Genomic DNA, 23,056 nt, shown 5'->3' on the forward strand with positions numbered 1-23,056 from the left:
CTCAGAAATGTCCCGTGTCCGTCATGTGTCTCCTTACAGTAAAAATCACTACTGCAGCTGGGAAGACAGCTCGGCAATAGAAATTTTGCTAAGAATATGCAAGGTCTTAAGATTCCATCCCCAGAATCAGAGTCGGGGGTGTGTATTGGAGGTGGGGGGCACTGACTCTATTAAGTGCAATGATTAGTATTTCACAAACATTTTTAAAGAACTGAGCTTGATGGTGGTTTTAAGTTGCATTAATAATATTTTAGATTTTTTTAAAAATTTTTTGCCTGCATGTTCATATGTGCACCACGTGTGTACCTGGTGGCTGCAGAGGCCAGAAGAGAGCATCAGATCCCCTGAGACTGGAGTTGCAGGTGGCTGTGAGCCATCATGTGGCTCCTGGGAATTGAACCTGGGCCCTCTGCAAGAGCAACACGTGCTCTAAACCACTGAGTCATCTCTCCAGCCCCTCCGTTGCTTTTAAAACTATTCCCCAAGCCCCACACCCTGCCCTTGTGTTTTTGATGGTCAAAACTCAACACTGGAAAAGTTCAAGGTCTTCAGAAACAGAGGAGAATCAAGTTGGATAAGGCTGTGCTTTATTACATGCATAATTACAAATCTGTGCTACGTGAAAATGTATAAAGCAATGGCAACCTAGGTTTAAGCCACACGGAGAAAGGGCTGGACGATCCCATTAACCCTTCTGCTAATGTCCATTCCGTTGCCTTGAACAAGATTCTTTCCATTTCGTAACAATTTGCATAGCACTTACTTGTCAAAGTGCTTTCCATTCATTGTCTCAGTTTATCCTCACAACAACCCTGTGAGGTAGGTAGGGCAATTTACACTATCCCCATTTTGCAGATGGGAACACTGAGGCACAGAGCGGTTAAGATCTTGAGGCTAGTTAGTAGAAGCATAGGGAATACAAACCAGGTCACCTAACTCCCCAATCTTTTTTTTTTCCTTTTTACACTATGTCACTATACGTGACCAGGGAGCAGAGCAAAGTGAGCAGTAAGCCACAGCTTTGGATCGGGCTGTGTCTATGAGCAGGCGAGGATAAAGCTACAAAAGCGTGGCTGAAAGATTGGCAACCCTCTGATAAATGACTGGTCTGGACAGCTCAGCACCAAGCTTCCTGTGGAAACTCGGACTGGATTAGCTTTGGCTGAAGCTCATTTCTGGATGCCAAGCAACTACAGATATCTATGCATAAGCTTCAGTTGAACTTTGACCAACTCTTAGGAATTCAAACATCCAGTCAGACAGATTTTCTTTGGCTACTGCGACTGAAGCCAGCTCTCTGAATGAGCTTCCGACAGAGAAATTCACATGGTGTCCATGGGCTGGACCCTGGCCCTTCTGATCCTCCTGGTTTCAATGGCTCACCCAATAGCTGGTATACTTCCCATGGCCAGAAATGAATGGGCAGAGGTATAAACAGGAGGCTGGCCTTGATCAAATCAATGAGTCATCATCATGGACATCAGAGTCACCCTCTGGTGACATGACCAAGATGCTGTCAGGCCCAATTCCTTTCTGGCCTGTACCTGGATAGCAGCATAGCTTCAAAAGACAATTTTAGAGAATACAATATTAAACATATAGCTTTATCTTGAATGGAATACAATATAATCATCACACAGTCCCAAAGGACCAAATATATAGTTTAAAAAAAGTAAATACTTATATATAAAAAGCTGAGTACTAAAAAGGCAGGACAATGGAGAAGAAAAAAAAAGTGGAAGGTAAGAAAGAGAACGAGGGACAAGGACCATATATTTTGAGGTACCCTCTACTTGACGGCAAGGCTAAACACTACCACTTTGATAAAAAAAAAAAAATCACAGGTTCTGTTTTCTTCTCCATTTTACTAAATGGCATTTTTTTTCTCATTAGATCCTAAACTACCACTTAATCCAGCACATCTGAACTAATATATAATACAGCTAAAGCCCTCGGCACTCCCAGTAAGCATATTTCTGGCTTTGGCCCCTACTGTGGACTAAGCAAACTGCCAATGGCCTCTCATCAGCTGAGGAGTTTCCATTCTTTATTCTCAGGGGTCATCTCGTCTCTACCTGCCACAGTCCTTATTCAAACAACATGGTCATAAAAATGAGAAAAGAGGTGAAGGTAGGATATGCATGGTAGGGAGAGCAAAGGAAGAGGCAGAGGCAGAGGCAGAGGCAGACTGCCTTTTTGCCTATATGTACCATCACACAGTTTCTCCTCAAAAGGCTAAACATTAGTCAGGGCATTCATTTGACAAGTGTGCACACACAGACCAAAGACCCTTTGGTAGTAACTTAGAGGTAGGAAGTTTTGACTGTAAGGTTGGGCTGGACAGGGTAACCTGATAGGCCCCATGGGGGGTGGGGAGGAGAAAAGGGGAAATGAAAAAAGGAAGGAAGGTCCATATATCACATCCTTCTTGGAGGATTTGGCAAAATCCTACCGACATCATGGGAAAGTCTCCTTTTCCTCCCTTTATCTCTTTATAACTTTGCCCAGATGCAGACGCTTAGGAAAGAGAACGTGGCCAGCATATGTATGGGGAGTAGCTTGAAACTGCAAGTACACATTTTTCCAAGAGCTCCTCTCCTTGGAACAAATGGCTGAACGGGAAGCAAAGCCCAGCAACGGTCCAGCTCTGCTGTGCCCACTCCTCTCCAACCCTGCCCAGCTCCTGAGCTGCAATGAGAGAAAACAGCTTATTTTCTATATAGAACAAGGACAAACTAGGGAGAGCTTCAAACAAAAATAGTCAAATGTTTATCATCTAGACACTCAGATGATGTGTTCCTCCTCAAGGGTTGGCTGTCTCCATAAAGCTAGACTGCCATTAAGTCAAATAGCTTTGAGGTTCTAGTTCATTTGGGAATCCTGGACCTGATTTGCTTCCCTCTCCCTTTGGGGCACGTGGTTAAGGCCTTCTGCCTACCTTATGCTAAGATGTATGGACTGGAGAACGGGATGGCTTTCTTCATACCATCAGGTACCATCCAGACAATCCCAGAGGTGGTTGCAAACATTAAGGTTTTAGAACAGTAATGTTGAGCCCATGCATTCAGTGGCATCAGCTCTTCCTGCAAAGCCTTTCAACTCAGACTTTAGTGCCAAGACAATTGGCCTGCTTTGCAGTTAAACCGGCAAATTAATTGTTTGCTCTGCCAGATGGCCAATTCAAAGTATCATCAATTTCAGCTAACCCACCAGAGGCGCTCTCTGTTCTGTGGACTACGTCAGCTCTCCTCTGCAGCTGGGTTGAGCCAGGACACTGGAACCAGAGAGAGGAGGGCTGCTCCAATTTGGCCGCTTCTAAGCAAATATCACAGTAGAAATGATCTCTAATAGTTATTATTCCACATCGCCAGCCCTCTGTTCATCTGCAATTGAGCTCACTATGCAATCTCTCTCAGCTTCATTAAGCTCTTTCCATTGAAGGTGTAAAGATATAAAATTTAGCAGTTAAGACTGTTAAAAGATCCATAAATCTAGCCCTCACAGCTAGACTTCCTCCAGATATAGTGCCTTGGAAAATTCACACTCTTGAGGCATTTATTGGCGTTCTTCTGTAAACACTTTCCTCACATCAGGCTATTTCCTTTTCCAGTACCAAAATAAACTTGTCTCAATTGATTTGCAAAGCTTAAATTATCCAGTATTTTACCCTTGAGGTATGTAGTCATCGGAGGCGACTGCCGGACTTCCCTCTTGGCTTTGTTTTTGGTTGTTTTGTTTTTAGGAATATCTAACTGATGGAATGGAATGGCAATGACAGGAAAGAGTTCCCTTTACCTCAAGACAAGAGCCACTGTGTGTCCAGGTGCCAGGCTAGCAATCTTGGAGAGTACTCCAGCAGAACTCCTCAACCTTTGAGCTAAACCATAGGCTCAGACAGACAATGGACACCACACACTACAGCTATTTCTAGCAGACAAGCTACAAGGATTCCTGAGAAACTAAGGTTAATGAATGATATTTCTAAGGAGTGAGGTATCAAAGGGAAATTGCCAAATTTATCTAGAGGGCCCATTGGTGCTTAGCATCTAGAAAGTATCCATTCGCACAGTGTTATCTGATTTCTTAGATTTATTCTCTGAAGTAGCACCTTAACACTGGCTCGTCTGTGTACAATGAAAAGAAAGAACTAGAAGAGACACAGAGGCAAACAAGATACTCTCCATGCCACCACTGCTCTCTGAGATAGGACCAAACCATCCCTTGCCATCCAATACCAGACACAGTAGTTTCCTGCTTTGCAAACCTTAGTGAGGCAGGATCACCAAAGAAAGGTACTGACTGAACCTGAAATACACAGACAAGAACTTTGATCTCCACATAATACACTAGGTGGTCATGCAGTGGCATGGAAGGAACAAGACATAAAGTCATGGAGCCATGATGATGATACCATGTACCCCGAAGCATTCTTTTTCATTAAAATGCCAGAGGAATATACTTAAAAGGAGAAACTCTGGTGGCTACCTTGAAATAGTAAAGATAAAAAAATCAAAATATGTCTTGGCTACTCAGCCCTGGATAATAAAGGACTTTCTGATTTGGGAATGATAAAAAACGTTTTTGTTTGTTTTTTCTTTTTTTAAAAAAAAAAAAAGTCCTTGACTTGGGGATCAATAACTGTTAAAATGAGGTACACTGAGTTGCTTGGGAGCAGTGGGTTACCCACGGGAATGTGCCAAAGGCTGCTGGTCCTGGACTAGAAGGACAGCAGGGGGTAGCAGGAACAGACTTGTAAGATAAACAAGGCTGAACTGTCACCCAACAACATAGTCTCACTGCCATGGGCATCGGAGAGGGAAACGGAGACATGGCAGTAGCAATGGGGCCACATGGCAAACGAAAAGGCTGTGTGTCACTTCTAGTCCAAGTGCCAGGAGACTGCTGGGCCTTGGCTTACAATTTAACTAACCCTAGTAGGTATGTTTTGCTGTTTTTAGGAATGATTGCACTTAGCAGACTGCTCCATCTTAAAAAGGATTCGGTGCTGAGAAGAGAGGCGAACAGAATGGAGGAAGGAGAGTAATTGCACATGGATACAATGATAGAAAATGAAAGAGTGGTCGGAATGCTGGTGGTGGCTCGTGAATTCCACCAGTTGTTTGTATAATGTGATGTTTTTTAACTGCCACAGATGTGGCAGGAAATTGAGACGGGCACCTTTTAGTTTTGTGTTAACTGGGTACAAGCACCTTTGGTGTCATCAGGCCTCATCCCTACACCTAGGTTTTAGGAGGGCTCTGTATTTTTGTTAGATTTCCAAGGATGGCACCTCAAGGTAATTGCAGTTGCCTATCCCGTTCCAGTTCCTTCCATACATGGGCAAGTAGCTCAAGCTTGCTTTATGCTCACAGGAACAATGGCCTGTTGTGCAGACTCCACACCGGGAGGAGCACAGGCATCCAGTTCTGTTAGTACTGGTGGTCTTTTCAAAGAAATGCACCGGGGTGCTAATGTCTGACCCTTCCCTGCTTTCCCACTATTCAACCTAGACTCAGTTCCAGATACTGTTCTTATTCCAGAAGCCTGAAGCACCATCATCCATGGAGGTGGCATCAGGGTAAGAGATTGGGTTAGGGCTTCAGAAAACCATGACATTACTAGCCACTGACTTTTGCTCAGAATTTATCTTCATTTCAAGAAAACTGGAATAAATGATGCCTAGCTACTAACAGATTTCTAACAAAGTCCTTGTCTACCAGTTAGCATTGCCATTTGGAAGATTAGCCTTTCTTCGGCCAAGGAGAAAGCTCTGTAACTTAACTTTGTGCACTTCAAAAGACCAAGACAAGCAGGCCCACAAGGTCAACCCCTCTACTTCACTTGGAGGAGATTAACCAAAGCAGCACTGTCTTCTGATGAGAAGGTAAACGGAACAAACTAATAACGCTAAATACTGTAACAGGAGTAAGAATTTAAGTGAATCTTCACAGTCTAGAAAATGCCATTGCTATTTCCTTCTGCCTTTCCTTTCTGTGGCTTGAAAGGCAAAGCCCCTTAGTTCACACTTCATCTCCCATCAGTGACAGTTAAGAGTCTCCCTCCAACACATGGTGTTTACCATGAGTTTCCTGCAGGCTATTTGTTAGAATAATTGGAACTTTTCTTGCATAGTTTTCAGTGATTGCATATTGGCTAACGATTAATTTTAAATAAAAAAAACTATTTTAAAGAACAAACATAATAAAACCATAGCCATCTTGTTTACTCTTTCGTGAACCCTTCCTAATGCAGTATCACAGAAGCCTAACTGTATTTTCTCCTAAAGAGATTATTTTCCAGAAATTATGTAGTGCAACTGATTAACTTGTAGGAAACAGACAACACACTAATATGACTTCACCATCCAAATATGGGAAATGTGTTTTGGGTACCCAGTTAATAAAATATATCCATGGTCCGCAATGTCCTTGTTTTACATCCAGAACAACCCCATGATTCTAGTTGAAGAGAATGGAATCAGGGTCTTGGTTTGCCATCTGTGCTATATGCTTTAACACATCCTTTTTGGTAATGATTCCAAGTAAACGCCTGAAAGACAAACACATAAAAAAAAAAAGTAAATGTACAATGAAAATAGTGTTCTTAAAACTAAAGGTGATACTTGTCCTCCTTAATCCTTCTCAAGTTTTTCTTTGTCCATACTATCTGTTCTTGGAGAACAATGAGCTATCAATAGGATGTATATTTACCCCAGACTAAGGGAGCAATGCACCTGTCCCTAAATACATTGACACTTCTACATCTAGGTCTCAGGGCCCACATTTTCCTTTGATTTAAATATTACTCTTTAAACCTATGAATGGTACCTACTTGCTACAGCCCTCTTCAAATGCTCCCCCAACCCTAAACATCCCTGGTCCTATGAGCCAGCTGAGACACTGCCCTGCCCCCAGCAATGGCCTGCTCTGTGCAGACTCATCTATGGCCCTTACTCGCTTTGCTTTTGCCCTATGATCATTTGTGTGTTCCTGCTTTCCCTGTAACCATGCACAATACTCAAGGACAGAGAAAGGTTTATTTACTTTCATGTCTCCCGAGAATCTCATGGAGTATCTTCTTACATGAGTTAGGATTTCAGTAAATGGTGAACATACACCTATCAGAGAAATTCTTCTGACTTAGCTCTTGTAAAATTTTTTCTATGACATTTCCAAAGTTTAGAAGCAGAAGTTCTTATAGAGTGGTAAAGTTAACATAAAACGTCAAAAACAAGAAAACTTTCTAATACTCTCCTCAGCTGTACCCTTTCCAATAATAGCATGGTTTCTTTGCTAGAAAGCATGTATTTCAGGAAGAAAAGAGCCTTTGGCTTGGAAGTTCAAAGACTTGTGATTTATACCCTACCACTACCATCTATTTAATCAGAGGCCATTGGATAGACCATCAGACCCACTAAAACTTAGATTTATTTTGTCCTTAAAAATAACAAAGGGATTGTAAGTATCAAGTGCAAAACTCTTCTTTTGGAGACAGAGTCTCATGTAGATCAGGCTGGGCTACATTTAGTACATAGCTGAGGGTAGCCTTGAGCAACTAACAGATTGTCCTGCTTCTACTACCCAAGTGCTGAGATTACAGATATGTGCCACCATCCTTGTCAACAGTCTCCTGTAACCATGGCTTTGGTCACTCAAGATCAACCATACTCTGAAACCACAGTACAATACAATAAGCTATTTTAAGAGGAAGGGGAACTTCGCATTCCTAAAATTTTTATGACAGTGCATTGTTATAATTGGTCTACTTTATATTTATTTTTGATGACTGTCTGACTTAAAAATTAAGCTTTCTCATTGGTGTGTGAATATACAATAAGAACACATTATACATGAAGGTTAGTACTAGCTACAGTTTTAGGTTTCCAGTGGTGATCTTGGAAGACATTTCTCAAGGGCTGGAGGGACCACTGTACAGCTCAGACACCATTACAATTTCAGTGATGCCTGTGCACAAGACCACAGTTCCTTTCTTGTAGAGAATCTGAGTTACTGATAATATGCAACTAGTAGTTTGCATCCCTCAAACATATTCTCTTCCCTGAAGGCCATTAATCACATCTACCTCCTTGAGGCTTCAGAAAGGCTTAAAAGTCTTGGTTTATTTTGGAGGTTCTCCCCTTTACCTCTCTACTAAGTTTCTCCCACATTCCAATCTACCTTTATTCAAGGGTGCTCACCCATTGTGCGTAACCAGGCACTGGCGCAGTCCCAGCTTGCGGAAGATATCCACTACGATCTCCATTGGCGTAAGGTCTGTCACAGTGAAGGGGCTGAGATCCAGGATGTTCCGAAGCTTCAGGGTAGGTGGGGTGTATGGAGGCATTGGAGGCGAGTGCTCCGTGAAATAAATGATGGAAGTGCTCACAACCCCATCCTGTTTCTTCCGAGCATTTTCTGTGTGAAGAGAAGAAAATGAAAAGTTGAAAGGTGAAGTGCTAGTTCTCCATTCTGTCCCTTAACTGGACCTACCTCTCTCTCCCTCCCTTCCTCCCTCCCTCTCTCTCTTCCCTCTGTCTCCCTGATTTCATGTCCAATTATCAAGCTCCTTTATTCCTTTTCTGAAATCCTTACCAATTGAAATAATGAGATCTCTTCGAAGAACAAAGCCCACAAGTCTTTGCGACTCTCGGGACACTACCACCGGAAAGCCACTGTACGTGGTTTCACTGATAATGGTCTCTACATCTTCCACAGTCATACTGTCCTGAGTAAGGACAGTCAGCAAGGGATCATTTCTCCGGGGCTTCATCACATCCATTGCCAGAGTCTTATGAGCAAATTCTTCTTTGGCTTCAAGAAAGGGGTATCCATTGAGACGGATGTGGGCATCATAAATGCCCTCTCGCCCAAGAGCATCTGCCACCCACTTGCTTGTCATAGCTGCAGCCATCAGAGGTACAATATATTCCAGGCCACCAGTCAGTTCAAACATTATGACAACAAGAGAAACAGTCATCCGAGTCACCCCGCCTACAAAAAAAAAACAGACATAGGAGTCATGATTGTAGGCCTGCTGTGGGTCTTGTTCAGAAAACCACTAGAAAAGATGCTCGGACACAATCTCAGCAACAACTGTACAGATTCCAGACTGCATTAAAGCAACACCCCCCAGTAGACATGACTTCGATTTCTCAAAATAACAAAGTAGAAGCAGCCTTCTAGGTTAAAAACACCTCATTGCTATTTTTCCTAATTGTACATGCTCATTATAAAAATTTAGCTGTCAACAAGCAGAATAAAATTTTCAAGTACTTTTCCAATACAAAACCGTGTATTTCTATATATAAGCAGAGTAAAAAGTTTAAGTTTTTTCAAATACAAAACCACGTAGTATTTTTACATATGTGAGCTCATATTATGTTTAGTTCTTTACCATACTTTTTTCTCCTATTGTATGTTTGGAATATTCAATATCATTACCAATTTAAAATTATATTACCAAAAATAAATTTAAAAAGGTGGGGCAACAAGAAAGCCCCACTGTGGAAGCTGCTTGCTGTCGAGTCTGATAAACTAAGTTTGACCTCCAAGGCACAGGCTTCCCCCTTCCCACCGTAAACGAAACGTAGGAAAGAAAATTCAACATCACATTGAAGATGCTAAACATATCAGCAGCCTGTGGCACAGGTCCGCAATTCTAGTCACTTGAGTGGTGGAGGCAAAAAGGGTCACGTGTGCGTGCTGGAAGAACTTAATGAGATGCTATCTTAAAATTAAAAAAATGAAAAGCTTAGAAGATAATATACTCAATGGCAGAGAGCTTATAGCTTGGCTTCGATCCTTAGCATCACACACAAGTATATGTTAAACAGAACAGAATCGTGTTTAAGGGCTGTATAATGTAATATATGGATGGAACATAATTTATTGTATAAGTTCCTTAACGTTCAGATTTAAGTTGGGTTTCATTGGTGCGCGTGGGGCTGGTTTGGTGTACAGACAAGGTCTTACTATGTAGGTCAGGCAGGCATGGAACTTGAGATCCTCCCGGCTTAGCTTTCCAAGGGCTGACTACAAGCATGTGCCACACGTGCCTAAGTTTTGTTTTCATAAATACTGTGATACACTTTCTTATGCAACTATCTCTGTCCAGATTTCTGATGACTTCCCCTATGAAAGATATTAAAATTACCTTTCTTAAAATATTTGAGAAATAGTAAACCAAGAAGAAATGGATAATCATGACAAAAAAAAAACAAACCACTCTGCAGTCCACGGTGTTTCTTAGTAGTCTTCATTTGTATGTCACTGGCAGGGTAACTTCTTTGAAGCAAACACTACTCACCTAGGCAGGCAGCAGCCCCAACCATGGCATAAAGGCCAGGTGTGATGCAATCAGCTCCCTGACTACACCAGCTATTGAAGATGCCCCAGTCGTGGTGGTAATAAGCCAGTTGCTCCATTCCTACTCCTAAAAGACGGCCTGCAATAGCACCAACAGCCATGCTGGGGATAAAGAGACCAGAAGGAATCTGCGAAGAGAAAGCACAAGGTGGTTAGTGAGAAATGACGCAGTTCTTGGTATATGGTAGGGTAGAGGACTGACCCTCTGCGAAGCAAACAGGCCAACGACACTTTAACTATGCACTATGCTACCAAGTGGCTGCAAAGACTTGTATGACACTACAGGGACTAGAGGTTCTCTGGGACGTGCAGGCAAGGATGACTTCGAAGAAGCTTACCCTGATTCGGGGTCCATCAGGCAAGAGCCTGAACTCTCCAGACCAACACAGAACTGGAGGCAGAAATTAGGCCTTTCCCAAAGAAAAAGGAAAATAGATGGAATTTCTCAGATATGCAGACATTTCCCCCAATTCTGAAGTTTTATCAGCAACAATCTACTCTTTGATGACTATTATATTCTATGCAGGATGGTCTATGTATAAGATTTTGTAGATGTTCTATAATAACTCCAGGAATTAGACATTATTATTCCCCAATGACAGACCCCAAGGTTTAGAGAGGTTAAGTCATTTACCCAAAGTGAAGAGTTAGTGAATAGTAACGCTGGTATTTTCATAGAATATTTATAATGACACTTATATATTGCATCTTAACCCATCACCCACACCAAAAATATGGCACAGGAAAAGTTTCCATTCCATCTAACCTCTAACAACACAACAGAAAACGAAACAAAATTTTAAAATGAGATAGTCGCTATAGCTGCATGCTTAACCCAAACAGGGAACATTCATCCACCTTCCTGTTTTGTTTCTTGGCTTCTAGGAGTTATCACTATTAAAGGAAGGAAATGATATAAACACAATCAGAACAGCTTATGGTTCTTGGTGTGTATGTGACATTGGAGTGCAACTGAACATGGTTATATCTGAGGATCTACAGATTCCCTTTAAATAAAACAGTGAAACAACAATGTTGAAATTAACCCAAGAAGCACCCAGAAACTTTTCGGGTATTTTTCCTAACACTGACTCAAATACCTTTCCATGGAGAAGATAGGGGGTGGTTTGGCAATACAGTGCTGAAGAAAGGAAACAGGAGAAGAAAAACTTAGGATGGAAGAAGCAAATGCTTTAAGTGATTTTCTATTTTCATTTCCTCTAAAACACAGATATTATAACAAATATTAAAGATAAAGATCTGCTTTGAAGTAAGACATAATGATTGTGCATATTTCTTAAGTACTGTATAGTAACTGGATAATGTATACAACATGGAATGATCAAATCAGGAGAAATACCATATCTGTCACTTGAACGTTTATTATATCTTTGTCTTAGGAACATTCAAACTCCTCTCTCCGTTTCTGAAATAGGCAATCAATTATAGGTATTGTCACTTTACTTTGCTATAGAGCACTAGACCTACCCCTGGGATAACTGTACAAGCATGTACAAGATCAATTCCTGTAGCTTTTCCACATAAGAATGTGCTTAGATTGGTTTCTACACTTCTTGTGGTGTGTGAGTGTGTGTGTGTGTGTGTGTGTGTGTGGTATGTTTGTGTGGAGGTCAGAAGATAACTTTCAGAAGTTAGTTCTTGCCTTTTACCATGTGGGTTTGAGGAACCAAATCTACAGCCTTAGTGGCTAGAACTGTTGCTGCAAGGCCCGATCACCAGTCAGTGTTACGGGATTGTGATAGTTTAAACACTTTAACATCAACATGTGAAGTGGACTCCACTGGCTAACTAGTAAGCACTGATATTAACTGTAAAAAGTTCACTTAGCCATGTTGGGTTGAACTTTATGAAGTTGCTAAAAACTAAAATGTGGTCAAGATGGTAGAACATTGGTAACCTCGTGGAGTTCAGGCTAAAATCAAGCTTCTTTAATTAACTCTAACATGTACCCTATAAGGACTAACTGTGGTAGTCAGACATTATAGAAAATGATCCAGCATGAAAACTCCACACTGCCCTTTTTGTAGGGAAAATGTTTTTACATAGAAAAGGAAAAAAATGTTTCTTTTAAAAACTCTATCAGTGAGGTTTGCATTTGACCTAAATAAAGGTATCCGTGAGCTGAGACTCACTGTCCATGAAGTCATGAGAACATTTGGAGATAAAGGGGCTTCTAGGGAAATCTGACACCACATGAGCTATCAGGATTGTAGGATACTTTGGCTTTGCCCTCTGAAGCCCACATCCATACAGAACATTCACACAGAATTCACCCAAAGAATTTCTCACCTTCATGCCAAATGTGAATATAGTAATGACTATTTTCAGTATGAGTGTCAAAGCCAGCTGCCACATGGCACTGTAGACGCCCACGCCAGCAGGTCTGTCAGGCAGCTCACCACCTTTGCTTGTGTTGAACCGGTTCTCATAGTCACAGAGCTTGGAGGAGTCCAGAAGACCGCAGTCATTGAACAGCTCTGAGATGAGCTCGCTTGTGCTCATCCGGGTATATTCATTGGGGAAAGCCAAGATGGCAGTGATGGCTGTCACAATGAGTACCTCGACGACAGGATACTTGCCCAGCTGTGTGGTTTTACGCTTCCGACACCAGGCAATGTTTGTGCGGATAAACAGAGCTCCCCAAAGGCCACCAAATATGCCTAGCACAATGAATGGCACAAGCTCAAAAAGATGCCATGGGGTGTGGAACTCCACGTAAAACAGAACTAAGCGGCTGTTCCCAAAAGGATTGATGGAGCGGAGTGTGAATGCTGCCACCAGAGCAGCGAAGAATGAACGCCAGAGTGTTTTGAGGGGAAAATAGTAGCTGACCTACAAGACAGAAGGTGAGAAAGCAAACTTACTCAGTATGCCAGAATGCTTTCAAATGAAATGCTGGGGCTGCTGACATTATAGTCAAGATTGAAAACTTTCCAGAAATTTCTGGTTACATCCCAAAGAATCAAGTTGGGCAAAACACCCAGGAACTACAACATACATAGATACTAGCCAAGATTTCTAATATAAAGGCATATGCATGCTCTACAGACAGAAATCATTACCTCTTCCAGGCTGAATAATACTCCACCAATAGGGGCCCCAAAGGCTACAGATACACCAGCAGCTGCTGCAGCTGATAAGACCTACAATCCAAAATAAAAGATCAGCAATGGAATAATACAGCTTCCTTACATTCAATCACGTTTTTAAAGGAATGTTCGTAAGCACAAAGAATTAAAAAAATAAAACCCTACACAGCTAACCACTTTCACATAAGCAACACTAATTGGATTCAACAGGTTATACTGAAATGTGTGAGTGAACAGTAATCAAAGAGAAAGATGCCATCTCTTTGGGAAGGAAGGAATGGAGCTGATGGAAGAGGGTGGAGAGAGGAAAGGAGAGGGGGAAGGGGTGTACTTATATTTTAATAAAAAATCTTAAAAGGAGCAAAACCTACAAAATTTATGTGATCTATAGCATAAAAAGTGATATGTACTTAGAGGGCAAATACTGTGTGCTAGCCATTGACGTTATACACAGTTCATGTGTTTAAACAAGAACAAATGGTCATTACTCTGTGATCGAGGCACATGTTTAGTTCTAAATTGAGGCTCTGCTGACTGACGACCTTCCTTGTTCAGTAACAGAACTTGAGTATGGAGACCAAGATAAAGTAATTTGCTATGCTGTGTCACTAGTACACTGTTTGCTTTGTTTTATTTTTTGAAATTATAATTACATCATTTCCCCTGTCCTTTTCCTCTCTCCAAAACCTCCCATATATTCCTCTTTGCTCTCCTTCAAGTTTATGGCCTTTTCTTGTTACTAATTCTTATTACACACATAGACTTCTCTATATACGGAGACATTTGTAAGTGTTACCTGCTCAGTCTGCATAATGCTATTGTATGTATGCTTTCAGAGCTGACTGCTTGGCACTGAATAAGCAATTGCTGTGCTCGGCCTTGGGGAAGACTATTTCTCCCACTTCTCAGCAGTCCTGAGTTGTATGTAGGGCTGAGACCTTGTGGGCTTTCTCCAAGGGCCAGTTTAGGAAAAAATTTAATGAGATATTACAGAAGGCTTAATGACATAAAAGCAGTTACAGTTTAGAATTGCCTATATCGCCTATTCCAGTCTCAATGGCCTATAGAAACATAAATAGGGAGAGAACTAGATCTTTGAAGGCAGAGAAGACAGCTTGCAAGGAAAGCGAAGGGATTAAAGCAGGAAAGATAGACAAAAGGGGGTGGGGTGGGGACAGCAAGTGGTGTTTAGAGAGGATTGCCCCGTGTGTGGGAACGTAGGCACGGGAAATGTGCAGGACTCCCACTAGTGATGTAAACAGACCAGAATTAATAGGAACAAGCCATTTCCTTCAACACTAGTAGCTGTGGAGAGAGATGATTTCAAAACACATGTTAAAGATAAAACTGAGCAAAATTAAGAATTTGGCAGAATAAAATATTTCTTGACAAAATAGGCAGTTTTCTGGCTTCCTAGTCCCGGTTTCTCCAGGACTGGCAGAGCATCTAGGGAAAATAAGGAGGGCAAGGAGGGAAAGCTCTGGTGCTAACCTTCAAAGAAATGAGAGCTTTGAAAAGTCGCTGCTCAAAGGGCTGTCATTTGAGAAGGACAGGGAAGCCAAAATGCAACTTGTAAAAGGAGATTTTCCTGGATACATTTAGGATGAACTAGGAGCGGGGCGGGGAGGAACAGGACTCTTGAGTTTTATATTAGCGAATGGAATCTGTGCACCCCCTCCAACTCAGGTCTGCTTTACTTCCACCAGTCTGCTCACAGCGATAAGGCTGCTGCTCCTGAACAGGTTGTACTGCTATTGAGAACCACAAGATAAGATAACTTTCACAAGGCCCTGGGTTTAGATCCCAGCAACACAGGGGAAAAAAAAAAACATTAGAGATATATCTGTGTTTCGAAAAATAGACTGAAGATTCAGATGTTCAGAAGAGTCCATGTCTGGCAAGTTTCAGAAAAACAGTTTAGCTTTTATAAGGAATCTAGTTTCAAGCTCAACTCCATCCCTGTAAGGCAGCAACAACCAACACCATTTGTGACTCTTAGAATGGTGTTCTTTTCATGATTTCACTTGTTTAATAGTTTGTTTAACTCCACATAGCTTCTGTGTCCCTCTACCATGTGACAATCTCCTCACACTCCCTTTACTACTCCTGCTTGCCTTCCTCTCCTTTCTGACTGTTCCAGGAACTTTCCCTACTTAATGGTCCACACTTAAAACTCTAGCATTTCAGTTTCCAGAGCCTGTGGTTAATCTTTTCGTGTTTTTTTTCCTCTCTTCAGGAGAAATCGCTGGGTTCCAGTTTTCCAAGAGGTCTTTTTTAATGAAATGATTTTGGTCTTAGCCTATTTCACCTGTGATTTTTTTTTTGGACCCTTAAAGGAAAATAAAGCAAGAATCACTGCTTCCTTAGGTCCTTAATTATTACAAGACAAAAGTAACCAATGACTTGGGACAATTTTTTAGAACATTCTTCCTCCTCAAAAATAGTACACACTACCAGCTGGCTGATTTAGGCACAGGCACAGAAACAGTTTAGCTGAGCTGAATAAAGCAAGAGGCAGGCAGGGAGAGGTCTAACACAGGGAGGAACTAAATCAAGTGTGGTATTTAGTAGCAAGAAACAATGAAAACTCTGGCCATTTGGAATGTGCTGTTTGTATTTACTCTTCTACCCACAGCAAGTTCCTCAAAGTCCACCATTTTCTGTAATTTTTTAAAAAAAAGACTTAGCACATACAAACACAATAAACAGTTCAAGTCCTCACTCTCCCCTTCTGCCTCATTTTCCCATGTACCATAAACTACATGCTTTTCACAGTTTAGGATAAACTCATTTCCAGATCTATGTTAGGGGTTTGTGGATGTTCATCTTCATGCATACAGGTATGTACATGTGGGTGCAGGCACATGTGTGTGCAAGGGGAGGCCAGAAGTCAATCTGCATCAGGCACTGTCCACTTGTTGTTGTTTTTTTTTTTTTTCTGAGAAAGTGTCTCTCATTGGTCTGATACCTGCCAAGCAGGTAAAACTAGCTGGCCAATGAGCTCCAGAGTTTTGCCTGTCTCCACCCCGCAACCCCCAGGGCTGGGATTAGATGTACCACTCTTTTAAAAAATGGGATCTAGGGGCTGGAGAGATGGCTCAGAGGTTGAGAGCACTGACTGCTCTTCCAGAGGTCCTGAGTTCAATTCCCACCAACCACATGGTGGCTCACAACCATCTGTAATGGGATCCGATTCCCTCTTCTGCTGTGTCTGAAGACAGCTACAGTGTGTACTCATACACATAAAAATATCCTTTTAAAAAAATGGGTTCTAGGCCCCCATGTTTACAAGGTAAGTGCTTTATTGACTAAGATATCACCCCAGCCCTAGATGTTATTTGTAAGTGCATAGAAATACATTTTTAAAAATTACTCAAAATATCTCACAAACTAGCTTTAGTTTCTGCTGTCTGTTGTCAGCAGTCCATGTCAATATACTTAGGGCCATCTCATTCTTTTAAATGGTTGCATAGTTTCCTATGATATGAGCAGAACACAGTTTTTATCAAGCCCCTCTTTAATGATCTTTTGCTAATTTCAGACTTTTACAATATCAATAGGTTTGTATTGAGTATCCCTAGTCACCTGTGAATATACACATGCTAAGATGCCTAGAAGACGGACTCCTAGAACTGAACTTGCTGAACCAAAAGCTACTTGAATTTACAATAAGTGAAATCCCCAACTTCTTATCTCTGAGAGCACAATACTTCTGCTCCTGAGGGGTGGTGCTGGGTGTCGCTATTAAAGTCGCATGTCCTTACCTCTCTGCGCTTGGCTTCATTCTTCCTGTACTTGTTGAAGCAGTGGCACAGGATGTTCCCACAGCAGCAAGCCACATGCACTAGGGGGCCCTCTTTGCCCAGACTCAAGCCAGATGACACCGCCAGCACCAAAGTGATCGTTTTGATGACAAGGGTCCACTTACCCAGATAGCCCCTAATAATGAAACCACTCAGGATAGTTTTGATCTGCAGGCCAAACACAGAGAGATTGGAAACAGACTATGTAAATAAACAAGGCTAAACAGCTAAAATCTACGGCTCTCACAAGAACTCTGTCACTTCTCAGCAAGTGACATATAAATACTTGTCCCAAGAGGGATCTCAGTATGGGAGAAACGCAAACTTCCAGGGATTTGGGGGAGAGTAAAGAGCTGTGTGGCAGCTGGAAAGAGGCTATTGGAAGGCAGAGAGTGTACAGACGGAGAAGCAGGAGCAGCTGAGAAGAACAGGTATCTCCTCTGGTTAGAAAATACTCTGAGGATAAGTTCAATGTTCAAGAAACAGCCCGAGGAGTAGATACAGCCTGGAGTATTTGCCAAAGAACTCTGACTTCGTCAGACAGCAGGCAAGAACTAAACTTGTAGTTTCTTGAGTAAAACAATCTAAGGCCCAAATAGGTAGGTATGGGATTTGACCGCCGCCCCCCCATGTTTCCCCTTCCAGCCCCAATTCTGTGACCCAGGCTGACAGGAGACTTAAAGGAAAATTTAGATGGACTGTAAATAGCCTCAAACCCTGATTAACAGTAACCAAGCTATAGTATATGCAAGAATACACAGATTTTGGCAAAAAAAAGAAACCCAACTGGTTTATACTGTACTCACCTCAGGGATTCCAGAACCACAGGCATAAGGTGCAAATGCCTTGACAAGAGATACAGCAAGGAAAGCAAACAGGAGAGCCCAGAGAACATACATGAAGTAATTGACTATGTACGCAAAGGCTCCCTGGAACAAGACAAAAAGACAGACAGCGGTTTAGTGGAGATAGCTGGGTGGGCAGCTCTTCTCGGTGACTTTTTACCAGGGGAGCAGGCCAGGAAGAAAAAGAACAATAGTAAATTGCTTAAACATCTCTTTGCAGGCCATTCATCAGAGAAACTACTGAAACATGATTGGGTTCCTCGGTACTGAAAATCACATGCTTTGTAGCAATCAAAGGAAATGCTCAGAGGATTGAAAACTGGAAGCCTGCAAACATGATTGATTCCCTTTTGACTTGGTGACAATATCTCCCTATGTAGCTCTGGTTGGCATACAACAGTGCCTCTCAATCTTCTTAATATAGTTCCTCATGTTGTGGTGATCCCTCCCACCAACCACAACATTATTCTATTGCTACTTCATGACAGTAATTTTGCTACTCTTATGAACCGTAATGGAAATATGATTTCAGCATTTCACCTGTCAACATTCCATTACCCTTACCTACCTGATATGCATCTTAAGCAACCCCTGTGAAAAGGTCATTCAACCCCTAAAGGGTTCGTGACCCACAGATTTGAGAACCACTGGCCTAGAACTTGCTATGTAAACCAGGCTGGACTCAAGGTCACAGAGATCCAACTGCCTCTAGCCAGAGGCAAAGACCAGGAGGCCAAATTCTTGGCAAGGGAAGGCTCAGTTAGTTTATGATGCAGGGTCTTGATATACAGCCTTGTCTAGCTTCTAACTTGTAGCAATCCTCACGAGTCCTCTCCCTCTCAAGAACTGAAACTACACACTAAAACCATAACTGGTCCCAATTTACTTTTTATGAGTGGTTTTTTTTTGGTCAATTTTGCAGTCACATACATATGATTCTGTGTCAAGTTTAACAAGAATGACAATAGCCTCCCCCGTTTCTAGAATGGGTGAACTCTGACTACATATTTAAAGTGATGACAGACTTCAACATTCCATTACCGTTCCCTATCTTGGTGTTAAATTCTCACAGATTATACTAACTAAAATTTCTAAACATTGCTTAGTTCCTTAATAATTGTTTACTCAGCATGGTTAGTGTAAGTAGCAGGACATTTGGTGGGGGTGTTATTCCATTTTGTTGCATTTTGAATTCTTCAGATTTAACCCTGCGTCTCACACATGCTAAAACACATGCTCTCCCACAGAGCTACACTCCTAGCCTCCACGGATGTTCATTTATCTGAGGTGTTGTTGCCTTGAGTCTGGGTCTCATGGAACCTGTGTTAGTCTTGAAGGCATTATGTAGCAGAGGGCGCCCTTGAACTTGTTGATTGTCCTGCCTCCACTTCCCAAGTGCTACAAATGTTCGTATGAGCTACCATGTCCAGCTCTAGGGTGTGAGTGCATACATATGTGTACCACACAAGTGCCAGTGGAGGCCAGAGTGTGGCATTAGAGCCTCTGGTGCTGGACTTACAGGCAGCTGTGAGCTGCTGGATGTGGGTGAGGATCAAACTTTGGTCCTCTAAAGAGCAGCAAGCACTCTTCCCAGCTGAACCGTCTCTTGAGCCCACAGGCCTTGATATTTGAATACACATATGTATAATGAAATGATTGCTATAGTCACCCTCCATAATTATGCTTCTTCGAATGAGTAATACATTTGCAGTGCTTAGTATTTATTGTTTTTTCCTGTTTTGTTTCGTTTTTGTTTTTCAAGACGAGTTTTCCTTGCATAGCCCTGGCTGTTCTCGAACCAGTTATGTAGACCAGGTTGGCCTTGAACTCACTGCCTGCCTCTGCCTTCTGAGTGTTGGTGTTCTCAAATAGAGTTCTCATGTGGCACAAGAGATCTCTACACTTATTCATCCCACCTAATTGCCAGTTTCTACCTTTGGCTGCCTTCTCACCATTTCCCACCCCTCCCTGCCCCTGTAACCACCATTATAGACTGCTAAGCCTCTAACAACTATTCCGCATGTAATGATTACATCTTAGAGAGATTGCTACCACAGACACAGCAAGAAGTTCGTGAGTAGAAACTATCTGACCCTGAAAATTCCATCATGCTCCGAAGAATAAAAAGGGAATACTTATTGTCATATGGACAGAATATACTCTTGATATATACATATAATGTGTATATATGTGTGATAATAAAGTAGACACCTAGAAACCTTAGTTTTGAGCACTAAAGAATGTTTCATTAACATTAAAGGGCTGGCAAAGGGTGATGCTTTACCACAAAGGAATCCTGAACACCAGGGGTGTTCAGATGGCAAGGCATAAAAAGTTCAACGGACTTCCAACTTTGCAAAACATCAAGCGCTGTGAGAATTTAATAGCCTAGACAAGGAGAATCAGGGACTCTTCAGGTTTCTTAGTTGTGAATTTGACACAACTTTTCCATGATCTTAGGTTCTTGGAGAACAATTCTTTCTTTGTCCTTTAAGGGTAGCTGGTGAGCCAGTGGACTCCCGAGGTAGGAAACAAAGAAGGAAGGCAGTGAAAAGGAAAGCAGCAGCAGCTGGCCAGAGGCAGAGACCAGGAGGCCAAACTCTTGGCAACAGAGGACTTCTTCAAGCATCACAGACTATTTCCCCCCAGGCAATGATTTCATTCATAAAAAGAGCCAAAGAAATCTGTAGTTTGAGCAAATCTCAAGCTCTGCTTTACAAGGAACTCCTGGAGCAGACCAATAATAAAGAGCTAGTTATTCAGGGAAAGCACAAGGGAGCTGTCACACATCATCATAAAACTACAGCTCTCTAGGCCTCCCTTTCCCCCCTGCTTCTGGTTATCATTTTGTATATATAGCTAGAGAAATGAAGTGGGCTGGTGATCCTGGTCGTGGGTAGAGAGTTCACCTAGTATATTCAAGACCCTAGGCCCCACCTTCAGCCACAAAACCAAAAACACCCAACAAAAAGAGGGAAATAAGTTCTATGGTTTTCCTTTATATATATCAATTTCCTGTACTACTGTTATGCAAAGTGTTAACATAGCGAGAGGCCAGATGAGGGGATAACATTTTCTGATTATGTAACTGCCTTAGAAATAAGTGGCTGGCACGACTGCTTCGTGGTTAAGGATGCCTACTGTCAAGCCCGACGACCTGAATTCAAATTCCAGAACACACATGATAGGAGAGAATCAACTCCTGCAAGCTGTCCTCTGACCTCTATACAAGTGCTATGGCACACATATTCCCGCATACATGCACAGAAAGTATATGAATATTTTTAAGTGTTTCCTAGAACTGGAGAGATGGCTCAGCAGTTGCTGCTCATGCAGAGAGACTGGGTTCGATTCCTAGTCCCCTCATGAGATAGCTTTCAATCATCCACAACTCCAAGTTTAGAGGATCCAATGTTCCAATGTCTTTTTCTGGTCTCTCTGGGCACCAGGCACATATACACAAGAAGACAAAAAAAACCTCTCTCTCTCTCTCTCTCTCTCTCTCTCTCTCTCTCTCTCTCTCTCTCTCTCCTCCCTCTCTCTCCCTCTCCCTCTCCCTCTCTCCCTCTAACTTGCCCTAAGTTGTAAGACTTCTTAAGATATTTTTTTTGCCCAAATCTTCCTAATATATAGAGATGTCAGAGTAGAAGGTGGAAGTACTTGGGAATGTAAGTAAAACAAAAATTTTGTTTCTCCCTTAAAACAAAACAAAATCAAAATACAGCGAAGGGTATGACAGCTCAACCCTCTAATCCCAGGATTCCTCTAGACTAGACTAGGCAAGACAGTGAGACTTTATTTTAAACAAATAAAAATCCATGGAGCTACCCAGGAAGCTGAGGCAGGAAGATCACAAATTTGAGGCCAGCAAGGTAACTTATCAAGAGCCTATTTCAAAATAATTTTAATTTAATTAAATAACTTGTTTGTTTGTTCATATAGTTATTGTTTTCTTGAGATGCAATCTTACTATGTACCCCTAATAGTTCTGAAACTTGATATTTAGAGTAAAGTAGCCTTGAATTTGCAGTGACCCTCCTACCACTGACTGAGAGGCATAGTCCACTAAACCCAGCTCAAAAAAATTGTAGTGGGTTTTCAAGGCCAACAAGACTGACAGCACAGGTCCATTCCCCAGGAACTACATGGTAGAAGGAAAGAATTGATTCCCAAAACCTGTCTCTGACCTACAAACACAGTGAATAAATACATAAGTAAATAAATAAATGTAATTTTAAGATTTTTAAGTGTTTTTTTGTTTGATTTTGTGGGGATTTTTTATTTTGGCCTTTTGGAGGGAAGTGTTTGTTTGTTTGTTTGTTTGTTTGTTTGTTTTTGAGACAAGGACTCATATAGCCCAGGCTGCCCAAGAATGTAGTCAAGAATAACTTTTGAACTTTTGATCCTGCTTTCACTTTGCAAGTGTGTACAACCAAGCCTAGCTTTCACAATAAAAATATTTAAAATACAGGAGATAAGAATCAGTTATAGAGTACTTGTTTAACAAAAGTAAGGTCCAGAGTTCAATCTTGAGTACACAAAAAAGAATATATATGTATGTGTGTGTATATGTGTGTGTGTGCGTGCGCGTGTGTGTGCGCGCGTGTGTATTTCATTTTAAAACCATTGTTTATGGAGGTAGAAAAACAGTTCAGTGGTTAATAACATTTGTTGTTCTTACAAAGGACCAGGGTTTGATTCCCAGTACCTATATGATAGCTCACAACCATCTATCTGTAACTCCAGTTCCAGAAGTTCCAAAGCATTCTTCTGATCTCTTCGATCACCTGGCACACATGTGATGGACATACACACAGGCAGACAAAACATCTATACACCTAAAATAAACAAATCTAAACAAATATTTTAAAAACTATTGTTTACACTTAATTTAAAAAATTACCAACATTCAGGAAAAAACCCCGGTGTTTTGT

At 41.6% G+C, this 23,056-nt stretch overlaps 1 protein-coding gene across 1 annotated transcript in view; it reads right to left on the reverse strand.

Moving 5' to 3' along the window:
- Positions 1–565: 565 nt before the first annotated feature.
- Clcn5 (chloride voltage-gated channel 5) overlaps positions 566–23,056 on the reverse strand; it is a 146,276-nt gene continuing 123,785 nt past the window's right edge. Inside the window, exons 6-13 of the mRNA XM_028770798.1 lie at positions 18,084–18,206; positions 17,239–17,445; positions 13,448–13,528; positions 12,675–13,217; positions 10,306–10,492; positions 8,592–8,990; positions 8,198–8,414; positions 566–6,549 (exon numbers count right to left, since the gene is read on the reverse strand). Of these exons, the coding sequence (XP_028626631.1) occupies positions 6,459–6,549; positions 8,198–8,414; positions 8,592–8,990; positions 10,306–10,492; positions 12,675–13,217; positions 13,448–13,528; positions 17,239–17,445; positions 18,084–18,206 (1,848 nt within the window). The 3' untranslated portion in view covers positions 566–6,458. The remainder of the gene's footprint in view (positions 6,550–8,197; positions 8,415–8,591; positions 8,991–10,305; positions 10,493–12,674; positions 13,218–13,447; positions 13,529–17,238; positions 17,446–18,083; positions 18,207–23,056) is intronic.

Source organism: Grammomys surdaster, unplaced genomic scaffold (assembly GCF_004785775.1).
Source record: "Grammomys surdaster isolate TR1022 unplaced genomic scaffold, NIH_TR_1.0 204, whole genome shotgun sequence".
NCBI lineage: Eukaryota > Metazoa > Chordata > Mammalia > Rodentia > Muridae > Grammomys > Grammomys surdaster.